General features: G+C 26.6%; 1 protein-coding gene across 1 annotated transcript in view; it reads left to right on the top strand.

Moving 5' to 3' along the window:
• Nucleotides 1-3,359: 3,359 nt before the first annotated feature.
• Nucleotides 3,360-15,515, top strand: part of LOC107438881 (cytochrome P450 4C1) — a 49,060-nt gene continuing 36,904 nt past the window's right edge. The window contains exon 1 of the mRNA XM_043039186.3: nt 3,360-3,733. Coding sequence (XP_042895120.2) covers nt 3,490-3,733 — 244 coding nt within the window. The 5' untranslated portion in view covers nt 3,360-3,489. The remainder of the gene's footprint in view (nt 3,734-15,515) is intronic.

Genomic DNA, 15,515 nt, shown 5'->3' with positions numbered 1-15,515 from the left:
ATTGAATGGTTTAAATATTGTAAATTTTGGTTTATTTGGTAGAATTGGTTTATTTGGTTTGGTAGAATTATGTTTGCTTGTTTTTTCACAAGAAATGGAATATAGCTGAAAAGTTTGCTTATTTTAGTTGGAATATTGTATCATTATAACTGATATTAGTTTTTTTTTATAATTTTCAGCGAAAAATGAGTAAATATTGTTGCTTGCAATAATTTGTGGCATTTAAAAGAAAAACATACAGGCAACGAGACCGATGAACGCAACAGACAACGCACAGAAAAAATTCAAATGAAGTTTCGCACCTTACGTTTTCAAATGAATGTGAATTCAAAAATAATATTTATTACTGAAAGTTTTGTTCGTAATATCAAAATAATTCTAAAATCATAGCCTAAATCAAAGCATTTCGAAACCTATTTATACAATATTCACACTGATATAATTTAAATCCTCCAAATAATATTATTACTGTAATACTATTTAATTATTAACTACTAAGACATTTTCATAAACGGGTTGCAGTTAATTATAATAGCAAAAGCTCCAAATTCAATGTAAATAAAAATAATTAAAATGACAGTCTTGGTTAAAGGTTAGTTCATTTTAACCCATTATAAGAAAAATCATTAAACAGTAGTCTCCGAAAAATGCTAATTAAATTTTTGCATTTCAGATGAACTTATATATCATATATTTTCCTCGTTATTTAATACTAAAGTAGGCCAATGGATGGGTCATAATATTTATTAGCTAGGTTATGGTTAAAGATGAATCATAAATTCATTTTTACCCAGACTAACTACCAGTTTAGGAACGGTTATGCCATTAAAACAACCTTGTATCACGACCACGATTTTTGCTTAATAACTCTTGCGTCGAACACTTCCTATATCCGGATCAACCGAAGTTGTAATCAATAACTGATTTTTCCTGCTAGACAGATAATAAACATTACTAATCCTATCCCTTAAGCTATATTTTATCATTTGTATAAAAAAAAGTTTACAAATTTAATTAACACTTTTGATAGTTTCTTGATTTATATATTTTTACATTTTATATCTGACATACATATTGTGGACTCGTATAAACTTAATTCTTCGGTGTAGAATTTTTTTAATTTAACATATTTTTAATGATTATTTCATTACCTTAGATTAATTTAGATTAATAAAACTAAATTGAAAAATATTATATTTAACATTTTAGTAATTTTTGGTTATGAAATACAGCATAAAACACAGGTGACTTTTCCTGAATTTAAAGGTAAAATCTTCCCAACACTTCCAATCTATAATTTTTCAAATTTGCATTTATTTGCAGTTATTTAGAGCTAGGAGAAACTGTTATTCATCATTGAAACTTCTTATTGTACAAAATAATTTATTGATAAATTTTTGAATATGAACGTAAAAACAATTAATCAAACTACTTTTTTGGATTTGATATTTTAGTACAAATATAATTGCTATACTCTAACAGATTGTTTAAGAACTATTAAACTAATTTTTTTTAAATTGAAAAATACCAAAATACACTAGACCGTCAGAATAAAAATATATAAATGGACATCGGTGCCAAAAGGTAAAATCCATTTTATTTCTGATTATTAAGCATTTTACTGGAAAGCTTAGACAATTTTTGAATTACATATAAGATATATTTCAAAACAGTAATGCGTTTTATTTCTACTCTGATAGAAATTTTGAGGTTCTATAATATCATTTAAAATTGCGGCAACCGTGCTACCGAGTAAAGTTGTACCAGATTCAATCAATCCTCATTAAATTTGATTGCACTATACCTTGGTTCAACCTGAACAAAACATGGTTCACTTTATCTAAATCTAGATTTAAAAATAGTCTTTTAATTAAGTCAATTTTAATTTAATGTTATTAAGTTATATTCATGTTCAGCCTGAATGGAAATATAAAACATTTAAAAAATATTAAGATTGCAGGAATATTGGGATTGTATTTCAAGTTTAAATGTGAGAAAAAGTAAGGATGCGCCAAAATTTGCTAGGTACAAAAAATTAAATTAGGGAAATAGTAGTTAAGCTGTTAATCGCAATATGGGCACTGAAAATATTCGAAACTTTGGATTCCTTGTTTACTGACACACTCTCAGAAATAAAATTCTTCTTCTTAAAGATCCAGCTGTACTTGAGCTGTATTTCGTAAATTTTGAGAACCCTTTTGTCACGAAATAACGAGATTTGTGATTGGGAATTAGGAAAAAAAATTCATCAAATAAATTATAAGATTCGTTTATCCAAAGATAATCCTATGCAAGAAAAAAAGTTTTAGTATGTATTTAGTACATTGTATTATTTTATTTAATAATAGTCGAAAAAATTTCGAAGTGTAAGGTATATAATTTCTTACATAATTTTAAAATATGTAATTTTACATGGCAAGTGAAATACAAAATTTGAGCGAAATCGGTTGAGTAAATTCTGAGAAATCGAATTTTTAAAAAATGATAAATATTTAATAATTTTTTTTTCCGTAGACATATCATTGGATAAAAGGAATTTTATTATTGTGGGCAAAACTTTTTAAATTCGCGTAAAAAGTTCTCGCGATATGGTGAAATACGCAAAAACTAAAATTAACATTAGGGGGTCCAAACTTTGGATCACACTCCTAACCAAACTATGAGGACCATATTGCCCAGATTGCGGTTACCCCCTATAATTTGGATTACAAAAGCTAACAATAACAAGAAAATAATTGTCTTAAGATAGGCAATTTCCACCGTTAATTTAAAAATAACTATCGGATTTATAGTAACATCTATTATTTTTCGTCAAAAAAAGCAATCGACGATTTTTTTTAAAAATTTTTATAATCACAGAAAAAGTTAAAAGCAAATTCAGTAACAGCTTTTTAACACACCATTACTAAGAAACATTATCGATGTGAATTGAATGCATAAAAGATAAATTACCTCTACCAACAGGCAATGAGTAGTTCATATTTTCATTATATTTCAATAAATTTACGAAAATCATTTATATGGTTTTTGTTTTGGTCAAATCTTAAAGTCTTTTAAAAACACTTAAGCTTTAAACTAGTTAAACACTTTATAAAAATTAGTTTGCATCATTGATTTTCCTGAGCTAAGATTTCGATCGGTTTAAAATGCGGAACTAAAGAAAGTGAATTCTGTCATTCATTAAAAATGAGATCTGAAACTACTGGAAAATCCTACCGCATTTCTGCCCCAACAGAAAGAGTGCTAAGAAATCAAAACCGAAACAGCTTTTTCACAACCACCCATTCAATAAACACTTATGAGAACAGGAAATGACGTTAACCATTCTCATTCTGACGTCATGGTGACAATATGCCGGACGTACCAGAAGCGGGGGAAACAAAACATCTAGTTTTGCTCTCAAATCCTTCAAAGTCAATTTTTTCTTCGTTATCTTTTCAACGATAATCATTCAATTCATGTCGATTTGGTTGCTTGCAATAAACAGGCATGAGTTCCGTGGTTGAGTTGGAATCTCCTAATGTGCCAATAATCACAAGGATTTTTCATCTTTGGCCTGTTCTTGCACCTTTGTTAATTGGTTTGTTAATTACAACGATTCATTGGATTTGGTGGAAGTATAATGTGTGGAATTTAGATACAATTCCAACATCTAAATGCAAATTTCATGTTTTGATGACATCAGCAATTTTGTTATCTGTTTTTAAAAATACTGCAACTGATTCCAACGTATGTAAGTAAAATGCATTAAGATTATTTATTTTACATATTTTTAACTTCAGAAATTGTAATAGTTATTATCTTAGTTGGTTTTCATTATTCATGTTATGCTGTAAAATTTGTTTAACAGTTTTATTCCGAAGAAAATAAATAATTTAAGAGGTTGTTAGTTTCTTTTTCTGCATTAAAACTGAATACAACATTTTGTTTTCTTTGCATGGAGTAAAACTATACTTAAACAATTTAAAAATGAATAATAAAAATCAAACTGCATATTTTTTATCAATTTTTTTAAAAATTTATGCCTGATCTTTATACGTTATTATTATTCTTCAAAAAACTATTTTTTATCCTACGAGATTAACATTAATTCTCTCTTCTGTGCATGTTTTGAAAAGAAAGGTTAATTCATATTAAATCTAATTATAATCATGGTTTTCATATCTTTTATTATATTTGCAAAGTTCTAAGTCGAGGTGATGTTTGAAAGTTAAAGGAATTTTAAAATTTTCCTGGCATGAGAAAGAAATGTTAATACTGTCTAGCAAAAAATTGTTTTCAATTGTATGATTATTTTGTTTGTTATACGATTCATAGAAAGATTATATAAAGTATATTGCATTTTATAATTATTGTAAAATATGAAATTATAAAAAAGATATAAAGATAAAATAATATTTCGTGAGGACTATGACGGTATTTAAAATATAATTATTTTCTTATGTTTCCTTTATAAAATCGTGTAAAACTAGTTTTACAATGTAAATTTTTTTCTCTAAATTTTCCATGTTTTCTTTTATTAACTTTATAATTTCAAAAACTCTTAGGATTTATAACGGAGGTCAGCAAAATCAATTTATTTAAAACCTTTAATTTTGGTATTTTAAACTTTCAATTTTAAAAAAAACCTTTGCATTCAAAGCAGCGTAATTGAAACGTTTTTTTTAATTTCATATAACAAATATAATAATAAAAATATTAGAAAAAATTTCTAAATATAATTTAATCTAACTTGTTTTTACTCTAATGTCTTGAATTTACAATTTAAAATAATGTGATTCATTGCCAAGCTCATAACTTTCCTGCCTTTTCACTTTTAACACATGTAATGACTAAATTAGAGTTAAGTTTTTGTAAGTTGTTGCTATTGGGAGAATGATAATTTATTTTCAACAAATTAAGACATTTCTCTGGTAAAATTTAAGTAAGTAATGATATAAAAGAGTTTAATAAGAAATTTGAAAGGAGATGTAACTTAGAAATGTACATTTTTAAAAAAAAAAATCTTTTTTGAGCTGCTTCGATGAAATTAGCCAAGAATAGTTGTTTACGGTTTCGCTTACTACTCCTATTCGCATTTTCATTTATTTAAAAAAAAGGAAGAAAAAAACATTTAACACTGTGTTGATTATTAAAGAGCTGAGAGATTAAAGGTTGTGAGTGAAAATTTTTGGTGAACTCGACTAAACTAGGTGTAAAATGTATAAGTTAATATAAAAATTAATTAATTATATTAATTAATTATAGTAATTAATTGCATTAATTATGTGTAATAATTACTTAATTAATTATATAAATTAATTAATTGAACAAATAGATTATTTACATTAATTAATTAAATAAATAAATTAACTAATTATATGAATAAATATTATGTCTTGCCTTCATTGTGTTTCCACTAAGTTCTGACTCACTAATTCAGCTTAACACTTATTTCAACTCTCCGGACACAATGTTTAATTTCTTGTAGTTTTAAATTTCTGCAAATCTTTTCACGGAAAGCTGCGAAAATAAAAAGCTAGATAAACAAATTATTTTTTTATTGGCTAATAAGCATAAAATAAGAAACATATTAAAAAATATAAATTTTTCTTTACCTATGTCATGACAAAACTTCTTCTACTAAGCTCTTTAGTTAAAAAGTTTTAAATTTAAGCACAACGAATATTGTGAGATAGTAAGATTTACACTTAATCATGGTTTTTAATCTACGCAGGTTTATTTAAATGTATTGAAGATTGAATGATTCTTTATCATTAACGTAGAAGAGACAAGCATTTTATTAACTAAAACCAACATGCTTGTTTTTTTTTAATTCTTTTTTTCTTGAATTTCTGACTTATGCGTTGTTTTTTATATATATTTTGAGCGCTTATCTTGGATTAAAATACTTTTAACTGTTCTGATTACAGAAATGGAATTTTATAATTAATTAAAATTTATAGTTATATGAAATTTATAATTATGTGTAATATATGAAATATATAATTATGCAAATCTTTCGTTTTGAATGTAATTTCCATGTAACGTTAAAACACCTACAAATCAAATTATAATGAATATAAATTAAATTATTTGACTATAAATCAAAAGTTTCATAATGTATATGTTGCTTTTTGTTAAGTCTTCATTTTTTAAGGAGTTCAAACTCTCACATAAACATAAATTAAAATAAATAAATATCCAATGGGAAGCTAAACGACCTCGAATTGCGAAACAAACAGAAAGGAACTAAGAGAGTAATGTAGCCTTCTTAGTTACATAAAATTTATTCAGGTCTCAACTCTCTTCAGCAAACCTTGATCATAAACAAAGTCAGTATTATTACTATTACAGTATGTTTTGATTCTAATCTCAAAAATAAATTAGGAGAGAGGTTTAAACCAGAGTACAGTAAAGATTAAAAGCTGCATTGTAAATTACATTGCAATAAGTAGTAAACAAAGTATAAAGATTATAAACACTGAAAAATATAAATAAAGGTTTAATAAAAAAAGCTATGCCTTCATTTTCTGTACACGTTTTGTTTTTTTTTGCCTTAATTAAACTGCAGCAAACTTATATCCCCTTTCTTCTTTGGCCAATTATTGTTTCAGATCATTTTTTATTGAAAATTTAATCTAGCCTCTGATATGTTTTAATTTCTATCTAAAAACATAAAAATATTTATTTTTTGTAGCGTTATTAAAACATTTCATCTACATTCATAAAACATTTTGAATACTTAGGGCGTAACTTCTATTCAAACTTATATTTCCTGGAAACTTTCTACCCATTAAAACAATATGATAAATATTTATTTTCAAAAATAAAATTCCCAAGAAAGCTGAAAATTTGTCAAAGGAAATTTCAATTACATGATTTGTATTTTAAATGCATAGTAATATTCACAAACTACTTTTGTAACGAATTTTAAAATCATATAAGACAAAAATAGTTTTAAACTTTATTTTGATAAAAAAAAAATCTTCACGTTTGATTATTATTCTTACGAATAAGAATAAATGCGTTATTTAAAGTAATAATAATGCTGATTTATGTTTTAACATTTTGAAAAAAATACTTAAAAAAAATAATCACTGAAATTCACTTTAAGTGCAACTTGAAATTATATATTCAATCAACAATATAGGTATGATTCTTAGATTGTAGTGCGAAGCCAGCATTTAAAACAATTTAAACGTGCATTAAGCAAGAATTTATAGAAGAATTCTCCTTCATTAATTCAACAGGACAGGATTAAAAAATATATAATTGCACATTTCTGGATCTCTGCACATTCTTTCGCTGGCCGGGTTAAAAACCAGTCTTTAAATATAGTTATTCAAAATTATAATAGCGTCATTTAAATTTTCTTTAAAAATTTCTTTATTATAAAACATATGACTATCAGTTTTAATTTCTTTAAAACATATTTATTGCATGCATCGAAATTTTCTCCTATAACGGGGCTTAATTTCACGTAAAATAAATAAAATAAAAAATATTTTTAATATTCTTAATATCGTTAAAAAATATCGAAATTAATTTGTCAGAAAAATTTATCCAAATTTTACCGCACTTTTCATTAATTTATATCCCAAGAAATCTGTAGGAACATTAAACAATACATTTGCCATAATGATCATATTCTGAATACTGAACAAGATACAAAATAATAGAAGAGGATTTGCTAAATAATTAAAGAATATTTTTTAAAAAAGTAATGCGTGTAAAGGAAGTTTGTGTTTAGTTTAATTATACAAATAATAAAATTATAAAAATTACGGAAGAATTCTGGTGCATAATAAGTTACAAATAGCTAAACGAAAATCATGTGTGGAGAACGATATTTTTTTAAGACTAACAGATTCTGTAACACGTTCCTAGGGATTCAAAAGGATTTTTATTAAACTTATTTTTCATACTTTTTTCATTATTTTACATTAATTTTGGTCAAAAATATTATATTTAGCTATAATAACTTATAGTTATGAAATACAGCGTGACACTTTTTCTGCTTTGCTGGTAAAATTTTCCCAATACTGATGTATCTTCAATACTAATAATGTAATTTATAATACTACCAATCTATAATTTTTCAAATTTGCACTTATTAGCAGTTATTTAGATCAAAGAGAAACTATAGTTATTCATCTCGGAAACTTCTTTAATTTACAAAATTATGTATTGATAAATTTTTGAATATGACAGAAGAGAAAAGTTTTGAAACTACTTTTTTTTAATGTTATATTTTAGTACAAAAATTATTCTAGTCTATCAAATTTTTTAGGTAACTATTAATTGCTTTTATAGTTACAAGATACCTAAATACAGTTTTACTTGTAATTAGAGTTTCAGGAGAAAATATATAAAAAGGAGACATAGGTCCCATCTGCATCGAAGAATTAAGAGAATGCTGTAAAAACTACACTTTAACAATATTTTTTTAACTGCAGAAGAAAATGGTTTTTATTCAAAAGCACATTGCAAAAAAAAAGCTGCTTAACTTTCATATATTTTTATTTTCAGTAATTTTAATGCATCAGAAAATTTAGCATGAATTATTTGTGACAGTGGCCTTAATCTGAAACGCCGTCAATTTTGATTTTACACAGCAGGAGCTTTCATTAGATTTCTAAGAAAAATGAACGTCGTGTTTTCTGAAATGTGTTTAATATTTTGGTAAAGAGTATTAAAAAAAGCATTAGGTAAATTTAATTTATTACTTTGAACTTAGTTTGATGACATGCTATTTTATTTTTTACTTTTTGTTTTGAAATTAGATATTTAAAATGGAGAGTTCTACGATTTGCATAAAATACTTAATAAAATTTACATTTCTTTAAAATAGTAAATAGGATGGGATATTTTTATAACTAATCATTTTTATTATAGAATTGAATTGAGCTGCAAAAGTTTGTAGTTTTAAAATCATTGTTTTTCCTTCACTGGTAGAATTTTTATTCTAAGGCTGTCTTTCCAACTAACTAAACCGTAAAATTTACGGCGATGCACATTTTTTATCTTTACGATTTTGAGCCCATTTACAAGTAGTGTAGTTATAAAAACGTGAATACAGAACCGTACGGTTTTTCAACCATTTACAATTAGCATGGCTTCAAAACAGTAAAAGAACATTTTAACTGGACAATGGAGTTTTCGTTCAGTTATGGGCATTGAAGATTGCGGGTCACAAACAGAGGATGGCATGTCTATTCATGCTTTGACGGGAATAGAGGAAATATTTTTGTGTGAACGCTGGAACATGAACCCCCATTCTGTCAGTCAGGAGAACGACAGATTAGCCCTCCCGGCTAATCTGTCGTTCCCGGCTAAAAACGGTTTTACTCACAGTTTGTAGTTTGAATTCCATCTTATTTATGAGTATTTGACTGTTACATTTGAATATGGTAAAATGACAATTAAAGGAATTGTTATTTAGAAATTCTTTCTACGAAGTTTCTAACACTGTAAAAATGCTTTTGATAAAATATTCATAGGAGAGTGTCGGAAGTTGCTACTCTTTTTCACTGCTTCAATAATAATTTTAAAAAAATCTGAAAATCGAATTTGGAGTCAAGTATTTATACATCATGCGTCTATAAGGTCAAATTTAACATGCTGCTACATTTTTTTTTTGCATAATAGCAGTCTTTTTTTTTGTACAAATACCAATTCTAAATATCCAGATTATATTCTAAAAAATCATTCAGAAAATAATATCAAATAATAATTATGAAGAGAAAAAAATTGGGTTATGCATATTAAATTTCTACTATCTTAGCTTAGAGAAGTAACAATTACTTTTAATATATAATACTTGTAATTTTGATATTATTGCAATATCATTAAATTAGATACATTATTAGCCATTTTTGTAGTTATAGTTTGTACTGAGGAACGCAAAAAAATTAGTTAATTAATTAATTAATAAAAATCTTCTAATGATATTTTTAAAAATTAATATAAATAATAATTATTTATTTAATAGTAATGTTTTAAGTACAAAGCAAATATTGAAAAAACAATTATAAATTTTTTTTTTAATTTTAAATTATAGTTACACATGCCTAAACAGATTTAAAAATTTTGTGTCTCATGTTATCGTTAAGAAACTTTTACAATTCTAAAATATTTTACTGTATTAGTTTATCAGTTAAATATATAGTTAATAACAACGAAAAGTGATAGTAAAATGAGCTGAAATTGAAAATAAAAACAATCATTTTCGAAGGAGAGAATAAACAGTAAAATAAAAGGAAAAAAAATGGTTAGGAGCTATAAAAAAAATTAATATTTCAAGTTTAAAAATTTGCATAAGTTGTTAACAGTCACCGGAAGTTTTATAAATTTAGAAACTCACAGAAAGCAATAGATCTTTTTTTTCATGTTTTTTTTTCCATTTATAACATTGACTTTTATAACAAAAGCAACTTTGAAGAAGTTATTTCCCAAAATTTAAGCCATTTTCTCTAAAACTAAAGCTTGTTTAAAATTTATTAACATTATATATTTGATGTTTAAAACCTATATATTTAGAAACTTATATAAGCTTGTTTAAAACTTATATATTTAATATTTAAACTTGCTATTGAATTACTCTCTAAATTCATGTCAATAATCGTATTATGATACATTGATCACATTAATTTACTGATTTTAATAATATATAATTATTAATTTATTAAGAATATGTAATATTAATTGAGATATAACCTACATTTTAACTATATATTTAAACCTACTTTAACATGCAATTTATTTCTAACTAAACTGTCTAAGTATTTAAAATATAATGTCTGTTTTTTATTGTCTGAGAAATGGATTCTCCCAAGTCAAAGTACTAGATGGTTCCATCAAAACGTTTTGATGTTTTCTGTTGACGTCATTGCAATTCATGATGGCCCAACATTATTTGATGGTCACCATCATCCATCATTTTTCGTTATACGTTCATGTTTTGTGATATGCCAGCAAACTTCCATCCTTCTGTCATGGAAAATTGTAATTTAATGCTGTGATGGTTGACCATCAAGAGAAGTTGGATTCTCATAGACCAACAATATCTGATGATCTATGATGGTCCCCGATGGTTCCAAATATACATTTCCATGATGGTTTAATGGATATTTTTGTTGGTTCTCAGGAATTTACCATCAAAACAATTTGGCTTTTTTATATTGGACCACCATAAATCTGTCCAAATTCCTACATTTGGATGATGGTGGTTCATGAACGTTTCAACACTTGATTTTTAAGAAATAATGATGAAATTTCTGATGGTTAAACATGAACAAACCATCGAAACAAGTTGCTATTCCTATGTTGGATCTTCATAAATAAGTCCGAATTCCTACATTGGGGTGCTGGTTATTTTTATTGGTTACCATTGAAAATGTAATGGCTCATGATGAAATTATTGATGGTTACCATCAAGATTATGTTGGTTTATGAATGAAAAGCCATTAAACATGTTGACTTGGGCTATAAAGAAGTAATTAAATAGAAGTATTCAAACGCAATATCAGAGAACATAAACACATCATTTTGACTCAGTTTATTTATTTTCTAGAATTTGTTTTTATACATTTTACAATTCTTAAATTTCTTACACATCTACAGATCAAAAATTATATAATAGAAATAGTATTCACGTCATCGCACGCCGTTGGGTACACTTAAGAAAAATAAAATTATTTTAATTATAAAAACCTGTTTTAAACATGTTATTAAATTTTAACTTTATTAACTGTCTGAGTGCGAAATTAAAAAAAGAAATAATTAATTCCAGAGTTATTCCAGAGGTCATAATTTTGACTTAATTTCTTTTTTTCTTTTCTTAAAAAGGAGGCTTCTTATTCATTTCTCTCTAGACTTCCTTTTCAATCTTCACCGTAATATCTGTCATATTTTGAAAAGATAACGAAGCAGGTGGTCACTTTTGTACCTGGCATGTATTTTCTTAATTGGTTACAGTACCACCCCTTTCTCCTTACTCTTTAACATCCCTGTACAGTAGAATCTGCAAGAAAAAGAAGGCAAGATTATTGCTTTTCAGAGGAAAGGGGTGTCTTTATCTGATTGATGTAGAAGGTAATTGACGGCTTTCTTTCTGCTACTGCTACTAGGAAAAAAAGTTTTCATTCATTTTTAGAATTTCTGCATATTGTTTCATTTATAGTTTTGATCTGAGGTTTGCATAATATTTGTTATACGTATCATTATTCTGATCTCCGGATGACTTTATTTTTGAGCATGTATGCTTTCATTTAAATATTTTTTGATCTCCATTGAATACCTTTTATTTAACATTCAACAGGAATAGTTCCTGTATTTGATATAAAGAAATTATTTTTTGTTTGAGGGGCATGGAGCAGGGGTATAGAGTCCTTAAGGAAAATGACCTATCTCCGAATCTGACTCCTGGAAATTTTAAACTCAAAGACACTGACTCCTTCATACATATGTAAAATTGTTTGAGTGTTGGAGCTTATATTTTTTAAATATAAGAGAATCTGACTCCTAAAATTTTAAACCTAAAGACTCTGACTCCTTCATAGATATGTAAACTTGTTTGTGTGTTAGAGCTTATATTTTTCAAATATAAGAGAAGTAAAAGATTCTACAGAAAAAAACAAGAATTTATGACATAGCAGATTATTTTTATTAATTAGCATTTATTGTGAAATGGAAAAACTGACTTTATTAAATCATAATAAACCGTACAGATTTGGCAAGATCTTCTCTGATAGAGGACCGTAGATTCGATTTAAAAAATGTCAGAGCAGAGTGTTGTCTAGACACACTAACTTGAGTAAGAGGAAGAGCTGTTACTGTTAGGACAACTTTTCAGAATGGATTCGCGTAAGCTCTAAAAGAGGTGTTTTGCAAGAACGATCACATTTCTCTATTTCTTTAAGGGCTGTGTAGAATTTTCTCATTTTTATATTTAAAGGCTCTTTTGTAATTTATTTTCACTCGTTTTGTCTTAGCTTTTTTTTTAAATACTGCTCACAAATTTTTCAGTTGAAATGTCTGCAGTCTGAGTGTCCTGATTTGAATATTTTGATTGTTCTGAGAATAAGTTTATTCTTAGAGAAAGTTCATAGATGATTTTCTTTACCTTTTAATTTTGTTAGTCATGCAACAAATTCGGTGTTGTATGATATGCATATATTGAACCCAGTAGAACTCATTCATAACTATTAATTTCCTTTCTCTTAATTTATTTATTAATATGTCGATAAACATAACTAAATATTCATGTATTTAGTAAAAAAATAGAAATAATAGCTCAATTTGTCATTATTTGTTTTTCAATTCACTTTACTCTCATTTAAAATTCAAATTATCCACCAAAACTGGAGTCGGAGTCAAACTCCAAGACTCCGACTCATTTTACACAAAAGTCTGATTCCGACTTCGACTCCATAGCCCTGCAATAGAGTACAGAATTTTTAATAAATCTATATTCAAAACATTATTTTCATACAAATATTCAACTTCTAAGCTCATATTGTTGGAACGCATAGACAGTGAACATTATGAAGTTACAATAAACAGTATACTTTTTTAATTCTTAACCTCCCAGAAAAATATGCTCATTGATAATTTTGGAATTTTACCATAATGATGATAACTTTGTTGTTGAATCATTATGCTGTCATTGATCTCCATTTGCGGCTGGAACCTCTACCAGCTCCAGATTGATGGGTTTGTTACTGGTTTGCGAAATAAAGGTGACCTGTGCGCATTGCTGACCACATTGCTACTGTCATGACGTTTGTCACAAAGTTGTGAAGCATTAACCCCTATGGCCCCCTGGCACGCAATGGTTTGTTGAGGGAATGCTTTGAACCAGATTATCGTGAAATGCTCATCCCGAATAAGATATTGAATTGAATTAAATGTCTTATGTTAACTTTTGATATCGTTTTTATCATGTAAAAAAATTACTATAAAAAAGGCACATCATAAGAATTGAGAATTTCATAGCAGCCCGTAACCATGCAGAACTGTTACAGAATGCAACTAGAGAGACAGCCTTATTATGAAGTGGCTGTTCGTGCGCATTTTGAATAATTAAGTTAGATCATCTTAGTTTTATAACCATTTTACGTTTCTTCGTTATTATTTTTGAAGTTTGCTTTTAAATATTCGCATATTTTGTTATTTTATGTATTTTAATGACTCAGAGTAACTTGTCAAACTCGCTTATATGGACACCATTAAGTTATAAAACAGCTATTTTTTGGGTTCATTTAAATGTAACTTTTTGAACAAATAACGATAAAATTAAGATAATTAGATAAATAAAATTATATTTTCTTTAATAAAATGTTCATACGAGAAGCCAGAAGAAGTTTTAAATTATAATGAAAGATTAGTGAATTATTCGATTGTATTAAAATTTAAATGATAAAAATATTTAATTATTATCAAAATTATCTGTCAAGTAACAATTTTGTTTACATTAAAAGGAGATTTAGCGACTAATTCTTTCATTTGATTTTTGACCTCAACTTCTATCTTAAAATAATTCAAGTAAGAGAGGGTTAAAGTTCATATTCAGTGTGCCTGACACTTAAGTTCGGAGGGGTTAAACTTATGAGAACCTGATAAAATAATTGAGAAAGCTATAGTAGCAGGTGGTCAACTGCAAGTAATTTCTATTCTACGTACTTGAAACTCTTTGATGTCTTAACAAAATAAAACTAAAAAGAAAAGTCAGTAAGATAATAACTTCTCAGAAAAGGGGTGTTTTTACTTGATTAATATGTACGGTATTTGACGTATTTCTTCCTACTGCAAGACATAATTCTTTTTTCTTTTCTTCCTTATTGTAATTTTATTGCTGTAATAATGATTAATTCACTTGATTTCAAAGAATTGTTACAGGATTACTTCTAAATTTTATTTCAATGTTCCATTCTTGCTATTTGAAACTATTTCCATTTTGAAACTGTGAACCACAAAAAAGTTGTATAAACGTAAAATGTTGTATAAAATTTGCCACTAAACAAAAATGTTGCACATAGCAAAATACATGTCAAAATTGCCTTTGTATAATGTATATCTTTAAAAAAAATAAGAGGGTGAGTAGGATTTGGATATGGGCAAAAACTCCTCCATGCTTTTAATATTATATATCGAAATTGCGTCTGTGTTGTAAAATATATACAACATATACCTCCCTTATACATGACAAAAACTAATATTTCTTTAAAAAAAAATATATGACTGATTATTTTAACAGACTGCATGCCTACTTTGTTACCTAACATTCTTGTTTATTAACAGATGTTTCTTCCTGTTGGTTATTTTTAGTATTATTTAACTGTTAGAGAAACATTATGGTCAAAACTATAAAAATACAATAAAGTTTACTATGTTCAAGGTTCTATGGAAGACTAAAAAAGCTCGGTAATTTCTATTGAACTGATTTGGTAATGATTTCGGTAAAATTAACAATAAAATATCGCTTTAAAATATGTGATAAGTTTGATAACTTTTTGTATGATCTCTTAGAGCAT

This window comes from Parasteatoda tepidariorum, chromosome 8, assembly GCF_982258835.1.
Source record: "Parasteatoda tepidariorum strain Cologne lab strain chromosome 8, Ptep-v5.0, whole genome shotgun sequence".
NCBI lineage: Eukaryota > Metazoa > Arthropoda > Arachnida > Araneae > Theridiidae > Parasteatoda > Parasteatoda tepidariorum.
Note: the sequence above shows the minus strand (reverse complement) of the source record. Positions and strands in the feature narration are given on the sequence as shown.